Source organism: Heteronotia binoei, chromosome 21 (assembly GCF_032191835.1).
Source record: "Heteronotia binoei isolate CCM8104 ecotype False Entrance Well chromosome 21, APGP_CSIRO_Hbin_v1, whole genome shotgun sequence".
Classification (NCBI taxonomy): domain Eukaryota; kingdom Metazoa; phylum Chordata; class Lepidosauria; order Squamata; family Gekkonidae; genus Heteronotia; species Heteronotia binoei.
This window is the reverse complement of record NC_083243.1, coordinates 83,133,215-83,148,177: the sequence shown is the minus strand read 5'-3', so window position 1 is coordinate 83,148,177 and position 14,963 is coordinate 83,133,215. Positions and strand designations below refer to the sequence as shown.

At 40.8% G+C, this 14,963-nt stretch overlaps 1 protein-coding gene across 2 annotated transcripts in view; it reads right to left on the bottom strand.

The window, feature by feature from the left end:
• Positions 1 to 1,719: 1,719 nt before the first annotated feature.
• STARD9 (StAR related lipid transfer domain containing 9) overlaps positions 1,720 to 14,963 on the bottom strand; it is a 241,098-nt gene continuing 227,854 nt past the window's right edge. For both annotated transcript variants that reach the window (XM_060262139.1, XM_060262140.1), the window contains 5 exons: positions 5,990 to 6,054; positions 5,688 to 5,896; positions 4,547 to 4,626; positions 3,628 to 3,786; positions 1,720 to 2,336 (listed from right to left, as the gene is read on the bottom strand). In XM_060262139.1, coding sequence (XP_060118122.1) covers positions 2,235 to 2,336; positions 3,628 to 3,786; positions 4,547 to 4,626; positions 5,688 to 5,896; positions 5,990 to 6,054 — 615 coding nt within the window. In that variant the 3' untranslated portion in view covers positions 1,720 to 2,234. The remainder of the gene's footprint in view (positions 2,337 to 3,627; positions 3,787 to 4,546; positions 4,627 to 5,687; positions 5,897 to 5,989; positions 6,055 to 14,963) is intronic.

Below are 14,963 nucleotides of genomic sequence, written 5' to 3'. Positions count from 1 at the left end.
AATAAACTTCTGATGCACTGTACAATAAGACATTATCCTTCAATAGGCACCATCTGTATTATGAATAGAGTCCCTCTTAGATGTTGTTCCTGCTATTTGGTTCTTTAACAGAGTGCCATGTCAAAAAAAAAAGGAAAAAATCTTAACATTTAGCAGGTCTTTAGCTGGAAATATATTCTGAAATATGTCTCTAATTCACGTATTGCTGGTAATCTGGGTGGTTTATAGAATTGTCCTTCCCCAGTCCAAGCAACAACCAAGTAATCCACAGGCCTGGATGCTGCAGACTACTTCATAGGATTTTTGCTATACAATAATTTGGTTTGCCATGCTCTATTATGCTTAATTACTAAACATAATCTCTGTGCTTTGAATTCTCAACAGATAGATGTTTACCATTTGGGCTAACAGCCTGATCTTCGGCATATTTACTTATAAGTAACCCTATTGCATTTGATGCTTACTCCCAAATAAAAGTTTTTAAGATTAGTTGTACTAATGGTCACATACAATCTCCAGCTGAATCAGTTATTTCTGAATTGTGGAAAATAATTTATTCTGATTCCCACTCTTGATAATACACTGGTTATTAACTCCTTTTTGGGACAAGTGTATCTGCAGAATTCTATCTTGCCTGTATTACACTGTGCTGCAAAAGAGTGCCTTCTGTGGGAGAAGAAAACCCCCTGATATCCCATCTATGGTTCTTCAGAGCTCATACTTGGAGTTACTGCCTATCAAGTAACCAACTTGTTTCATCCACCAGTGACGTACATTTTTCATCTTTCCTGCTACTATCCTCAGTCCTTTCTGTTGCGAGAAAAGGAGTTTTACTTTTTCCACTGTTACAGGAATGCTATAAATAAGTTGGGAGCATTTAATAGTTTCAATAAAACCATTACAGGTCACTAAGCTCAAGAAGTTGGCTTCTAACAAGAGCAGCGTGGCAGAAAATGACACAATAGCCATTAAATAACATGTTTGAACTAGGATTCTAAAAGTTCTATTTTTAGCAATAACCTGAATCAAGTAGCTTACATCTTCACATGAATAAAACATGCTATGAGATACTAGTTTATACTGTGTGTGTGTTGATTGTACAGATTTATTATAAACAGAATTACAGGAATGTTACAAAAACAAGTTTTGATATAATAAAATACTTGTCCCACCAATCAGATCTTAATAGCAGAACTGCAAAAAGCAGTTGTCTCATAGGAGGGAATGGGTTTTATGGAATACGAATAAGCCTAGAGAAGAGAAAGGAGTGGCATTATAAATAATGGCTTCAAGCGCTGATTAGTAAGGTGTGAAGGGAGAAACACGCACTGAACCCTAGGCCAGTTCCAGCCTGGTGGGGTCGGTGGGCTATGCTGCTTTAAGATTATTTTTGTGAATATTCAGAAGTCCTAGAAATCTGCTAGAAACAGCAGTTACCATTATGCTCATGCTTTTGAGCTATGAATTTGATCTATCCAATTTCAAGCATAGCAACTTTGTTGCTGTGATTCTGTAACATATTTTTGTCTTGTCTACCTGAGTTGTGTTTGTGTTTCAGACTGAAAGTAAATAGCAACTATCTGACGCTGCAATATCTGAGCCATACCTAAAACAGCTTCTATTAAATGACTAGAAGTCAATATACCCTTGCTTCAGCTTGAAAGGGATTGCAATCTTATCCAACCAGAAATCTGAGAAAGTACAATTATTAAATAAATGCTTAGTGTGCAAGCACCCTTTGGTCAGGTGCTCTGCAAAGAACATTACAGTAGCTTTGCTACAGTGGTGAAGGGCTACTGAAATGAACCCCAAACCTGCTACCTCTAAATTCAAGTTTAGATCAGCTCTGTGTCTTGTTGCACCAACAGTCTTCCAACAGACTGAAGAAACAATTCAGTTTAAAACTGCTGATGTTTGCAAACGTTTGGCTGTCAATGGTGGTTTACAAAAGAAGCAAGTCTTGCTTGATCACTGGTTCTGTAGAGATTGCCTTTCTCCAAATGCTGAGCAAAAGAACAAAATCTTAACAAGTAAAAGCTTTGATTATAGTTTGCTTTTTGGATTGCTGTGTCCAAAACCAAATGCTCTGTATTGGTGTGCTCAGTCCATTTAGCTGTTCTAGGCTAGCTTGCTTTTAGTTCTGAAGCCAGCTAGTCAACTAGAATCCTGGCACTGCTGGTATTTACACTTTGTTGATAAACTGATTTATTTCTTTAACAGTACTCCATACATGCCTAACCAGCAAGAAAATGAGCCAGTCTAGCTATCACCAAAGGCTGTCGCTTGGCAACGGAGCTCAGAAGCCTTGCAGGGATGGCTGGGGCACCAAGGTCAACCTGAAGAAATAGAAGAAGGGTTCAGTCAATAGGCTTTGGCAACTGCAAGTGCTTTTGAAGAAATACACCAAGAGAAGAATGAAACATGACTAGAAAAATAGCAACAAGTGAGAAAATCTAGATGTATATATTCCTGTTTTTTAATTCTTTCAAAAAACCTGTAAGTTTGCATTTGTCATATTGATACCAAAGAATACAAGTATTTATGAAGTTGTTGTAGCCAAACAATATTTGTTGTCAATTTCTGGACTAACCTGGCAGTTTCCACTGATTCCCCCTTCTCACTGTAAACTCCACTCCTGTCATTCCTCAGGTTGTCCCACAATCCCCCAAGGACAGCATCTTGTGGAGATCAGTGGACTATGGGGGAGGGGGGGCAGGAAAGGCAGCTATGGTACATCTTATTATAGTAGAGTTTACACATTCATGTACAGAAATGCATGTGTAACTATTCACAGGTGACTGTTTAGTACAACTGTTCACATTAGTGAAAGACCATATAAAAAGCAGGTCCTACCAAAACTAAGTAAAAGGCATGCCTACACATTTAGTACTTTCTTGCATTGTTTAAATACTTCGGCAAGTGCACAAGGTGTTTTCATTAACGCTTTGTCTATCCAGATGTTGATTTTTAGAATCAAACTATCTAGCCCAATCACCAATACAGCAATCTATTTTACAATCAATAGGGTGGATCCTATGGATGTTCTGCTAGCAGGCCCAGTGCTAGGGATTCTGCTGCTCAAGGCAGACCCCTGCGCCATGCCTCCCTCTCCCCACAAGCTCCCTTTATGGAGTTGCTCGTGCAGCGCAATTATGTCACTGGAAGTGACGTCATCATGCAGGCCAGTGAGTGGGGGAATGAGAGTGTGACGGGCAGCACACAAGAGTGCTGCTGCGATGCCACTTTCTCCTACGCTACACTCTTTGGAGGCTTCCTTGGAAGCCTCCGAAGAGCACTGTGCAGCACTCCGAGACTGCCTTCAAGGCAGGCTCAGAGGAGCGCTCTGCATAGGTAAGGGGGAGTAAGTGGGCGCCTGATGGTGTCCTGAGACCGGGTAGCACCCTAGACAGCTGCCTACCCTGCTTACTCCCATGCGCCGGCCCCATCTGCTAGTGGAAGCACATGCCTTCCTCCTCCAGCAGCCTTTTGTGACCCACAAAAAGGCTTTCATGGGGCTCAGGGACCCTCGCCAACAAAAAGCTACACAGGGCAGAGCTTCTCCCTCTTCCCTCATTGTAAAGTTCAAGGGCTCCAATTCTCTTTTTCTAGTTATGACTATACACTTACCTGTACCATGTAGATTACTTTAGTGATGTCTCTTCCATTAATAGTATCTGGTTCTAATATCCAAGCACTGGGCAAAATCTCTCCTCGTACCATTTCTTTACAAGGACGAGGCATTGACTCTTCATACACTGACTGGATAGCTAGTATGGACACATTTTCCTGCATACAACATCACACCAAACACAGATTATTAAAGTCGAGAACCAATTAGTGGCTTTTCTCTCCTTTGATATTTTCCAGTCCTTATTACTAAGGAAGACATTGGTATAGGTTGCTAGGCTATTTCCAGGGCTAATACAGAAGGATGTAACACAATTAGTCTGCCTATGGATTAATGGAAACGTAGCCTGATCTGAGTCACTGGAAATAAACAATAGTTTCTACACCTCTAAAAGTGCAAGCCTCTGCAGTCTTACTCTAATCTAGGCCCAGTGAAAAAAATATTTAAGAACATAAGAGAAGCCGTTTTAGATCAGGCCAATGACACATCCAGTCCAACACTTTCTCACACAGTGGCCAAAAAACCAAATACCATCAGAAAGTTCACCAGTGGGGCCAGGACACTAGAAACCCTCCCACTGCTCCCCCCCAGCACCAAGAATACAGAGCATCACTTGCCCCAGACAGAGAGTTCCATCTGATGGACCCCTGCTCTATGTTTATCCATTCCCCTCTTGAAGCTGTCTATGCTGGCAGCCGCTGCCACCTTTCTCAGTGAATTCCATGTGTTAATCACTCTTTAGTGAAGAAGTACTTAAAATGGAGTGACTCTGTAAGTGTCACACGGAGTCCAAAGGATTTTTAAAACGTTGCTTGGCAACTAAACTCACAGCTTTCATCAATGAGAACTAGACTGTTACTTATATTTGGGACTTAATACTGGCTGGGGGGTGGGCAGTGAAAGCTTCAATATATTTACCTCTTTGGCTTCTACAGAGATGCAGCAGAAGTCCCTCGGTTGCTTTTGGTAACACAATGAAATGTCACTCACCACATAGACTATAATTAAATCAGAACAGGAGAACTTTGTTACAGCCATTTCACGATCATATTTTAAGAGATTTCTACCCTCCCATTTTGCTGCAACAACATGAAGGGGGCTGTAGTGAAAGTTGTGATACATTCCTTTTTTTAGGCATCCATAAGGTGACTACTTTTTAGTCAAGCCAGGTAGATAGTATGATACTGAAGACTAAACTATACCTCTGAACTCCTGGCAAAATAATAAGGTGTGGGTGGTTTGCAGTGGCTGGGAGGGGGGTATTGTATACCCTATTAACTACTTGCTTTTTGCCAACAATCCCCTTTCTTTAGTTAATGAGAACACAGGAAGCAGATGCCTGGAGCCCTGATAGGAAGTGATAGAGTTGAAGAAAGGAAGTTGCAGTGATTTTCTGCCTTCCCACATTACTTTGCAACTGTTGAGACCTGAGTGATTTCTTAGCCTGCTATTTTTTCAAAAGGTTTTTTTTTTTTTAAATTAATTTACAGGTTATAGTTTGTAGCCTTAAAAATACAGAAACAAATTTTATGAAACAAGAAATTATTAAAACTGCACAAACTTGGTTGGGTGAATGAGACAACAGCTTTATTATTGAAACATCCTCCTATTCACCTTCTGCTGCTGGTAAGTGAGTGCATTGAGTCTGACATGCATCAACTTACCATTCCAGCTCAATCAGAAGACCACGGAAGGGTTTTTTGCACAGTTTGGCAGATCTGGAATATAACAAAGACTACAGAAAAGAGTAGCCTGTGTTGACTTCCTCTTCTTTGCAGTTGAAACCTTTAAAGGCTTTTATTTTAAATGTTGATTGCTATCCAGGTAACAAGTCAAGATGGCTTCAGAGATGCGTGTCTAATAGGCTTTTTAATTATATAGTTTACCCTTAATAAGAAAAGTTCAGTCTGTCTAAAGAGCAATGTTTTATTGACACAAGTTCTATGTTACTTGTTTTGGACTTTCCAAGGATTCTGACATGAAAAAAAAGCAGCATTAGGAAACTTAACTCTAGTGAAGCTATGAGTTGATTTCTGTATAAGCAAAGAAATGTCCTCACCCAACTCAATGCTGCTGGTTATCTTCTTATGTACTTGAGCTGTGGTAATGGTCTTGTCATACAAATGCCTTTTGCTAGGGTCCCTCAGCATACACAACACAGTGGGAAGAGGTCTGTCAATCACTCCTGCTCCCAAGAACCCATGCTTTGTTGCAGATGATGAAAAGGCCTTATAATAAACTAACACATCCTTTTCCATACATTGGTATCTGAAATAAGAAAGAAAACAAAGTGGATCTGCAGTTAGAATACCTTAAGAAGGTCTTAAGTGAACCTGATAGGTATTTGGCCTAAAAACTTACTTCCAACCAGCTGTCGCCTGGCCACTGTAAAGATTTCTCAGGTCATTGGAACATACTGCCATAACCTTTAAAACAATTGAAACTGTGGTTAGAACATTCCAAATACTTTTCATTCTACTTGGAGAGCCAGCTTCGTGTGGTGGGTAAGAGCTGCGGACTCTAAATCTGAAGAAAAGTGTTTGATTCCTGGCTCCTCCGCATGAAAGCTGATGAGAGATCCATGAGAATCAATAGGGTCATGTTCCTCTTGTTTTTTTGTCAGCACAGGTTGTCCATCAGGAGACAGAGACAACCTTAGTCACTATAAGTGAATCTAAATCAGGACAGAAAAATGTAATAGTTTCATTCAGGAAATGATGGGCTTGCACCATTGCCCATCTACTTGAGCAACTTGCAAAAAGGAGATTTCAGTGGCTGGCTCCATACTTGTCTAAGCATCGTTTCTTGGGGTCATACAACCATATCCTTCAGACAACTGACATGCTTTTGTTAGGCTGTTAAGCAGTTTTACTGCTCTGTGGCTTTCATCTATCAAGCCCTTTTGGCTGGATACCAAAATGCCAAGAAAGCAAGATTTAAGTAAGGTGAGTAGCAATTGTCCATGTTCTTGATGAAAGTCATCCCAACAACAGCAATTCAGTAGTGCTCTAATTACATCTGAGACCTAACTACCAAAAAGTGGTGACTGAGTCATTAAGGATGTAATTTTATCTGCAAAACATGTTTCTAAAAGTCACAGTGAGCGCCTGAATTATGCAAACTTGCACTGTCAAGAACCTCATGGAGTAGTCCTATTAATCAGCTGAATTTGAAGTTAAAATGTTTGTTTCATTTTACTTATATCCTGCCCTTCCTGCAGAGCAGGCTGTTTTAGGTCTGTTTCCTTATTTGGCAGCAACTTTTCCTTGTACACGGGTGTTGAACTCATTTGTTAGGAGGGCCAGATCTGACAAAAATGGGACTTTGTGGGGCCAGGCCATGCGTGTCATAAAATGTAATGTGAGGAAGCAGAGATGTAAACTTTATAAAGGACACAGACAAACACAATTAAAGATACTATGTTTTAACTTAAAATATAAACATGTTTAAAACTCTTGCAATATTTTGTTTAAAATGGAAAGGTGAGGGAATAGTGGGATGTGGCAGTGCGATTTTAAAATAAAGCATCAAGATAAAGCACAAGGATCACAGCAGAAACTAATAATATAAATGCTCTGAGCCTAGGAAAACAAATGGCATTGCAAGCTTCTCCTTCCCCTCCCAAATTTTACTCAGACTGGCAGTTGGCTCTCCAATGTAATATCCCCCTTTGGTTGTGGATTCCCAAGTTAGAATACTCACTAGGCATCAGTTCTCAGTTCCACTGAGCAGAGACAAGCTGGCTCGAAGCATCAACCCTTTTTGCGCAAGGACACAACTCCAAGAAGCATCAATTTTAGTCAGCTGTGTGAAACAGCACAAAGTTGCAAGGAAAACATGGAATGGATTTTCCATTTGGGCTCTGTCTATCTGGGCATAGAGACCTTAATGGAAAATCCACTCTGCATTTTTTTTGCAGCTGCAGCCAAACAAGTCAGAAAGAGCAGGGAACTTGGGCAGCCTCAGAGCAAAGGGTAAAGACAGGAAGGGGCGGGGGGCAGCTCAGGGGCCTGATGAAAGCCCTGGGCGGACTGGTTCTGTTCTGCAGGCTGGACCTTTGACACCCCTGCTTGTACAGAATCTTCAAGGCTGAAGTCATTCAGCTGGCCACCATGGATAAGTCCACACCCAATCTCCTGGTGCTGGGAACTTTTCCCTATTTGAACCCAGATTGGTTCCACCTCTCAATACAGGGTTGCCACTAAAATTTAATTTTTCATTTCCCTGACTTTCTCTGACCAACATTTGTCAACTTCCCTGACCACCATTCAAATATAAAAGGGGTCTTCAACCCCTGGTCCGTGGCCTGTTAGCAACTGGACCGTGACTTGTATAATTATTTCATTATATATTACAATATAGTAGTAATAATAATAACAATAATAAGACAACGACATTGGATTTATATCCTGCTCTCCACTCCGAATCTGAGTCGTTCACAATTTCCTTCATCATCATCCTCCCCCACAACAGACACCTCTCAGTGGGACTGAGAGGCCTCTCCCAGAAGCTGCCCTTTCAAGGACAACTTTGCGAGAGCTATGGCTAACCCAAGGCAATTTCAGCAGCTGCAAGTGGAGGAGTGGGAAATCAATCCTGGTTCTCCCAGATAAGAGTCTGCACACTTAACCACCATGCCAAAATAAAGTGCACAATTTTATCATCCCAAAATCATTGCTCCCCCTCCTGGTCCGCTGAAAAATTGTCTTCCACAAAACCGGTCCCTGGTGCCAAAAAGGTTGGGGATCACTGAAATATAACCACAAGTTAAAGAATGAATAGGTTGTGTTGCATTAATGCAAGGCTTAATGAAATGTTCCACTCTACAACTACACACGTTTCAACTGCAAAAGTATTTGTCAAAGTAAGATTTAATATCAGCTTCTTTCAACATTAACTGCAGCAACATCTGTTTTGCAATTGCACCAAAAATTACACCAAGATACAAACTTCAAGTAAATTCTGAATGCTAACAAATGACATAACATTTTTGTTATTGTTTTAAAGGTACACTAAAAATATATAAAAACATTCTATCTAAAATGGTTTCTCTGAAGCCACATTATGAAACGTAGTTTTGAAATTGCAGTAATAATCAAGTTAGAAATTAGAATACAAGTAATCTGTTTTTAAAGAATGAAGATTTAAGATATAAAACTATCACTTCTACAGTTTTCTCTCTTTATTTTGTAACTCTTTTTAGTTTCTCATCAATTGTTTCCTCTTCCATTTTGGCTTCTTCTCTCAGTCTTTTTTTTTAAATCATTTTCAAGATGTTTAATTTGTCCCTCAAGTTTCTTCTTTTCTTCTGAATTTCTTCTTGTTGCTTATGGTGTTTAGCCTCCAAGTGCTCTGTGTAGAGTGCATGAGCATGCCTGACTGACTGCAACAGATTCCTATCAATTACAACAGATTCAAGTCCTCCACAGTTTAAGACAGCATCGTAAACCTAACGTTCAGACAACAGTTCCTTCATGCAAGTTCTCAATTAACATTGTCTTATTAACTGAAAATCCACTTTCAACAGAAGTATTACCATGAAACAGGATAAGGCACATTTTGACAACAGTCCACAGGTCTGAGAAACTTTTGTTGGACATCAAAATACCATTGTGAAACAAATCCAGTCCAACTTCATCATTTTGTTCTGCAACATATGCTTGAAATTGAGCCTTGAACTCATTGTGGGCAGCTGTGGTTAAAATAGTCTATTGTTAATTTGATTTTTCCGCTGCTGTGTCACTGATCTGATTTGCTGCATGTAGAGCTTCAAGAACAGCGCCTATTTTGGTGATTCCAAGATGTGGTTTGTATAAAATGATAGTAGGATCTCATGCTGATAGGCCACACACCATCTTGAACTTCAAAGGACTTCTCTCAATTAACTTTTTAACAACAGCTACTACCATGTTTCGACACCCTAGGCAAAACTCGGCCACTTGACGTTCACTCAGTTTAGTTTCTTTCAACAGCTTTTTTGCTGCAAAGCCAATGGCAACCTTGCTTCTATCAAGCAAGTTCTCAGACAATTTCATGTCAATTGTTAACAACTGGGAACCAAGAGACATTTTTTGCAGCATTTCCGATTTTATGCAACGACTCATTAGCTTCTTGATTAGCTTATAAAGTTCTTCATACAAAAAAGGTGCCAATGGGTTTTGGTTTTGAAACCTTTGTAGAAATGGCTCACAATCTCCAGCAATCATTTTCATGAAAGCCATTTTGCACTTCTTGGAGTTTTGCTTCTTCCACATACTTCTTGATGTTGTCAAAAACAATCATAGATCTATCAAGGCGCTTAACATTCTCCAACCACCTAGTGGAGCAATCATAGCTCTATCAAGGCGCTTAACATTCTCCAACCACCTAGTGGAGCAAAACTTCAGAGGATATAGTGTGCTTCCAGTCATAGCAGTGTATGCTGCCCTTCTAGCAGGGGAATCTTTGAACAGATAATACATGTTGCGCAAGACTGAATTCAGGTCCCATTTCACTGCCTGCAATCCTGTTTTAAAAGACCCATGTACAACATGAAGGCTACAAGTTCCAAAGTCAATCAATTCTTTTCCTCCTTCTTTACAGTCAAGGTTGGTTTTAATTTCTTCTTTTAGTTTCCTCAGCAAAAGGTGATTTACATTTGGCCCATCCATAGATACTTGCAATAATTTTGCAACTGATAAAGAAGACATGCCTTCTTGAAACTTCTGAAGGTCTTCAGCAGTAGCAGTTTGAAGAAAAACACTGATTAGATACCGTGTGGAAACTTTATGACAGTAATCATCCCCAAAACAAACCACTAAATCCATCTGTCTCTTTTGAACCACCTTATTCAAAGCTTCATGAAAACAGATAACAAATGTTTGGCATTGTTTCAGCTGCTTCAGTAAAAGATCATAGAAATATGATCATAGAAATATGGTGCCAAGCCAAAAGCAACAACATACATTGCTTTTGTTTTTCCAAGATGAAACTGGGCCATTTGCTATTTGAGATCTTACCGTCAGGTAGACGATATAGAGTGTTGAAGGCTAGGACAAACAGATTTTTTTTTCCAGAAAAATAAGTTGTTTTATTATATTATACATACAACATATAACATAGCCAAACATACATACATGTATGTTTGGCTAGGACAAACAGATTTAAGGACAGTTTCTATCCAAGTGCTGTGGTTAGGTTAAATGCAGGGTTATGAATGATTATCTGTTTTAGATATATTTAAATGGTTTTAATGGTTTAAATGGTTTTAGATGTATTTAAATAGTTTATGAATATGTGTGTTTGATGTGTTGGTATGTTTGTGGAAGAGCACCTCATTTTGTTGAGAACAATGACAATAAATTTATCTATCTTGAGCTATCTCGCTATCTGAAAACATTCGCTTGAATAACTCACCAGTTGAAAAGCCCACAGGCACTCTGCTGTCCTGACACAGTCCTTGATTACATAAGCAGCCATACTAGTTTGTGTGGTAGGTAATTCTTTGCCATTTTCATCACTCTGATCATGTTTTCCAGTTTTTGCAGGGGCCGTCTCTTCACCCTCTCTGGTTTTACTCTCTGAACTTGTACTTGGCTTTGAACCTAAATATATTGCGATGGACTGCTGACTTGATTTAATTTTCAGGTTCTTCTGATGTAATGGTCCTTGTGTATGAGCACAGCTCTAATTCCCATATTACTTAGTTCAAAGGTTTTGTAGCATACTTTACAATAACCTTTGCATTTGTCTCCAGTAACTGGTGATAGCCATGGAACAAAGTCAGGATGAAGTTTGAAATCCAGCCACTGCATATTAAAAACTGTTCTCTTAGAAGCCATCTTCAAGATGTGGTTTCAGAAAGAGCCATACACAGAACCACCTGCCTGACACCAAGGTGTCAATAGATTTGTTTCTGGCAAGTAGAAACTTTCCAAAGCTGGGAAAGTTTCACTTTCACTTTCTGGTTCCAGAAAGTGTAATGAGCAGATCAGCAGCAAGAAAAGAGGTGGAGTTTCTGCAATCTAGAGATGCAAACAACCCTCATTTGCAACCTTTATGTGTGGGAGAAGTCAGGAAAGAGGGTGAGAGAGCTGGTACTCTGTGAACTCCAGCAGGAAAAAGCAATCACATTTGCAAAATTTACTTTGCATGGTGTAGAGCAGAAAGTGCTAGTTTGTGAAATCCAACAGCAGCTAAACTCATTTGCAACTCTGTGCTGGGTTTAGCAAGAGGCAAAATGTCCATTCCATACACAAGCATTCCATACACATATGAACATATGAAGCTGCCTTATACTGAATCAGAAATTTGGTCCATCAAAGTCAGTATTGTCTTCTCAGACTGGCAGCGGCTCTCCAGGGTCTCAAGCTGAGGTTTTTCACACCTATTTGCCTGGACCCTTTTTTGGAGATGCCGGGGATTGAACCTGGGACCTTCTGCTTCCCAAGCAGATGCTCTACCACTGAGCCACCGTCCCTCCTACTGAGCCACTGTCCCTCCTACACAAGCATGACCCAACATGTTTATCTTTATATGTAAGTTAAATGCAGTTCTAGCAGGTAGGGATGAAAACTGTTAGATGTTTAAAGTTTGTATGATGCTAAACATTTAAACTAGTCTTGCTTTGCAAATGCTACAGGCAGATCTTGGAAATCACGCAGGGGGAGAACTCAACAAACACATTAGGCTGGTTGCTGGGGGTGGAGCTGAGAAAAAGCTGGAGCTGAGAAAGGGCATCATTAAGTTTTACTTGCATTCTGCTACTTCTCTATTCCAATTCCCACAAGAACAGAACATGCTCTTGCAACAGCAGGTCAAAAATCCACTGCTTGAATATATTTTAATCAGACCAATTTCCCTGACTTTCCCTGACCAATTTCCATTTCCCTGACTTTCCAGAAAGTGGAACACTGCAATAGAATGACTGGTAGTCTAAGGAGCCCACTGACACCATTCTGGATTCTCACAGAAACTTCACATATTACATTTACAAAGTTATGTCAGACGCTTCAGTTCTAAGAAAGCTTTGCTCTCCTCTACAAGAACCAAGGAGGTCCTCATCCTTCAATCAAGCCTCAGGCCAAACACACATAAATATCAATTGGCTGCTTTATCTACTGTCATGGGTGGGAGAGAGTCCAGATTTTTCTTACACATCTCATCACTGAACATTTCCTTAGAGGAGCTTTTCTCCTGCACACTCATCCAGTACATAGATTCCCATCTTGGAATTTACATAGTTATCCTGTACCTTCCAGGATAAGTGATCACTCTATTAGAGCAGACTTCAAATGCTGCTCTTTTCATCGGTCCCATCGTTGTGGGGCCCAGGGGGCCGGCGCAGCGGCACGCTGAAGCAGCCTGTCGGTCACTTCCGGGTTCCTGCCCTGCATCTCGACCTGTGTTATTAGTGACAGGCTGCTTCGGCGTGCCGCTGCGCCGGCCCCCTGGGTCCCACAACGATGGGACCGATGCCACAGGGACGGGCTCGAAACACTCTATAACCCCTCAAAAGAACAGCAGTCTAGCTCGCTTCCCCCGAGCCCTGCCGCCATAAGCCTCAAGGGGGCTCATTTTGCGGCATCTCCCGGTGGGAGGGTGGCACCCGCACGGGACACATATGAAATGAAAGAGGGGGCGCAGGGCTATCAGAAACAGCCGGCGGAGGGAGTCAGGATACCACCCCACTGGGGGATCCACACCCCGAAAGTGATGAAGGTGGCGCAGATAGAGCCAACAGAGCAAACAGGACAAAATAAATAGGCTGCATTATGCAGCACAGTCTCACTGGAATCTCACTGGAATCTGACTGGCTTCTCAGCATGGAACCCGTTCTCTCTAGTCTTCTCACTTTGAAAAAAGTAAAAAAAGAGTTTCATTTAACTTTACTTCCCCCTTTCCCTCTCTATAAATAATCTTGGTGTTTCCAGCGGTGATATTTGGGGGATTTTTGGGGACGTCACAGGAAGTGCTGTGAAGTCACTTCCTGTTTCCGGCAGTGGCATTTGGGGGAAATGATGTCATTTGGGGGAAATGATGTCACAGGAAGTGATGTCACTTCCTGCTTCCGGCAGGTGGCGCGGGGGGAGATGATGTCATAGGAAGTGATGTCACTTCCTGTTTCCGGCAGGTGGCGTGGGGGAAGTGATGTCACCGGAAGTGACGTCACTTCCTGTTTCTGGCGGCGCACGCTTTTCGCGCGCACCCCTACCTTCCCCCCCCCAAAGGTGTCCCTGGCTGACCTTCAGACATTATGGCCACCCTAATGTATCCCTTGGGTGATGCAGCATTTCGTCAGAGTTCCCTTTATATGAACATCAAACAGTAGATCAACAGGATTCAGATACTACTATTCAAAATGGCCTACATTCTCTATCAACAGAAGATAAAACAAGCACTTACTATGAAGGCTTCATGTCTATGGATAAAAGTAATGCAGCCCCACCAAAGATAGTGATACTAAAACCAATGCCATAATACATAAACCACTTTCATTAGCCTTTTACTACACACTTTATATACAATGAAAACAATGAGTGCATATGGGAATAGGCACAAATATGCTGGCCCTCACATATGCGTGACTACTAGCTTGTGAGCAAACAGCCTACAAAGATAAGTAGTATATGCAGGTAGACTCTTCTCCTCATAACTGGGAACAGATGTATGCAGGATTGCATGGGCAGCTTGCTTGTGTCTTTATGCAGTGCTTCTTTTTGGAAGTTGATATCACTATACTTATCTTAGTACAAAGAGTTACAATGTTTTCAAATGTTACATTTTCCTGCATTTTAGTCTCAATAAATCCTACTTATCCTAAGGGAGGTCCCATGGCTAGAGATAAAAACTAAGTTCATTTGCATGGTCTTGCCTGTGGAACAAGTGGGAGGAGTAACCCAGTCTGGATTCCTTCCATCTGCTGATAAAAATACTCACAGCAAGTATCAATGTTCCACTGTAGATTGTTTGATACTTTTTTCTAGTTCTAATGGCGCCAATCAAGAGTGCTACATGCACTCCCATGTGATCACATATGTCTTGTGCACATGAGCTTTCATCAGTAGAAGAAGATAAACATACTCAAAGAACATAGATGTTCTACCTTTATAGGAACAACATTCTGTCTACATGGAACAGTTCCCATATCTATAAGAAATCAGAATAGCTTTTTACAGGACAAAAATGCATTTAATAATAAAGGATGCCAGTGCTGTGGCTTTTGTTCTAGAAATGTAGCTCCAGTTAGCTTTCTTCTGTTTTTCTTTTGTTTCTGATTCTCTCTCCCACTAAAGCGATATCACATTTGAATTTTCCTGCAGCTCTTAAGCTTATGCCAGCACCGTATTCAACTAGC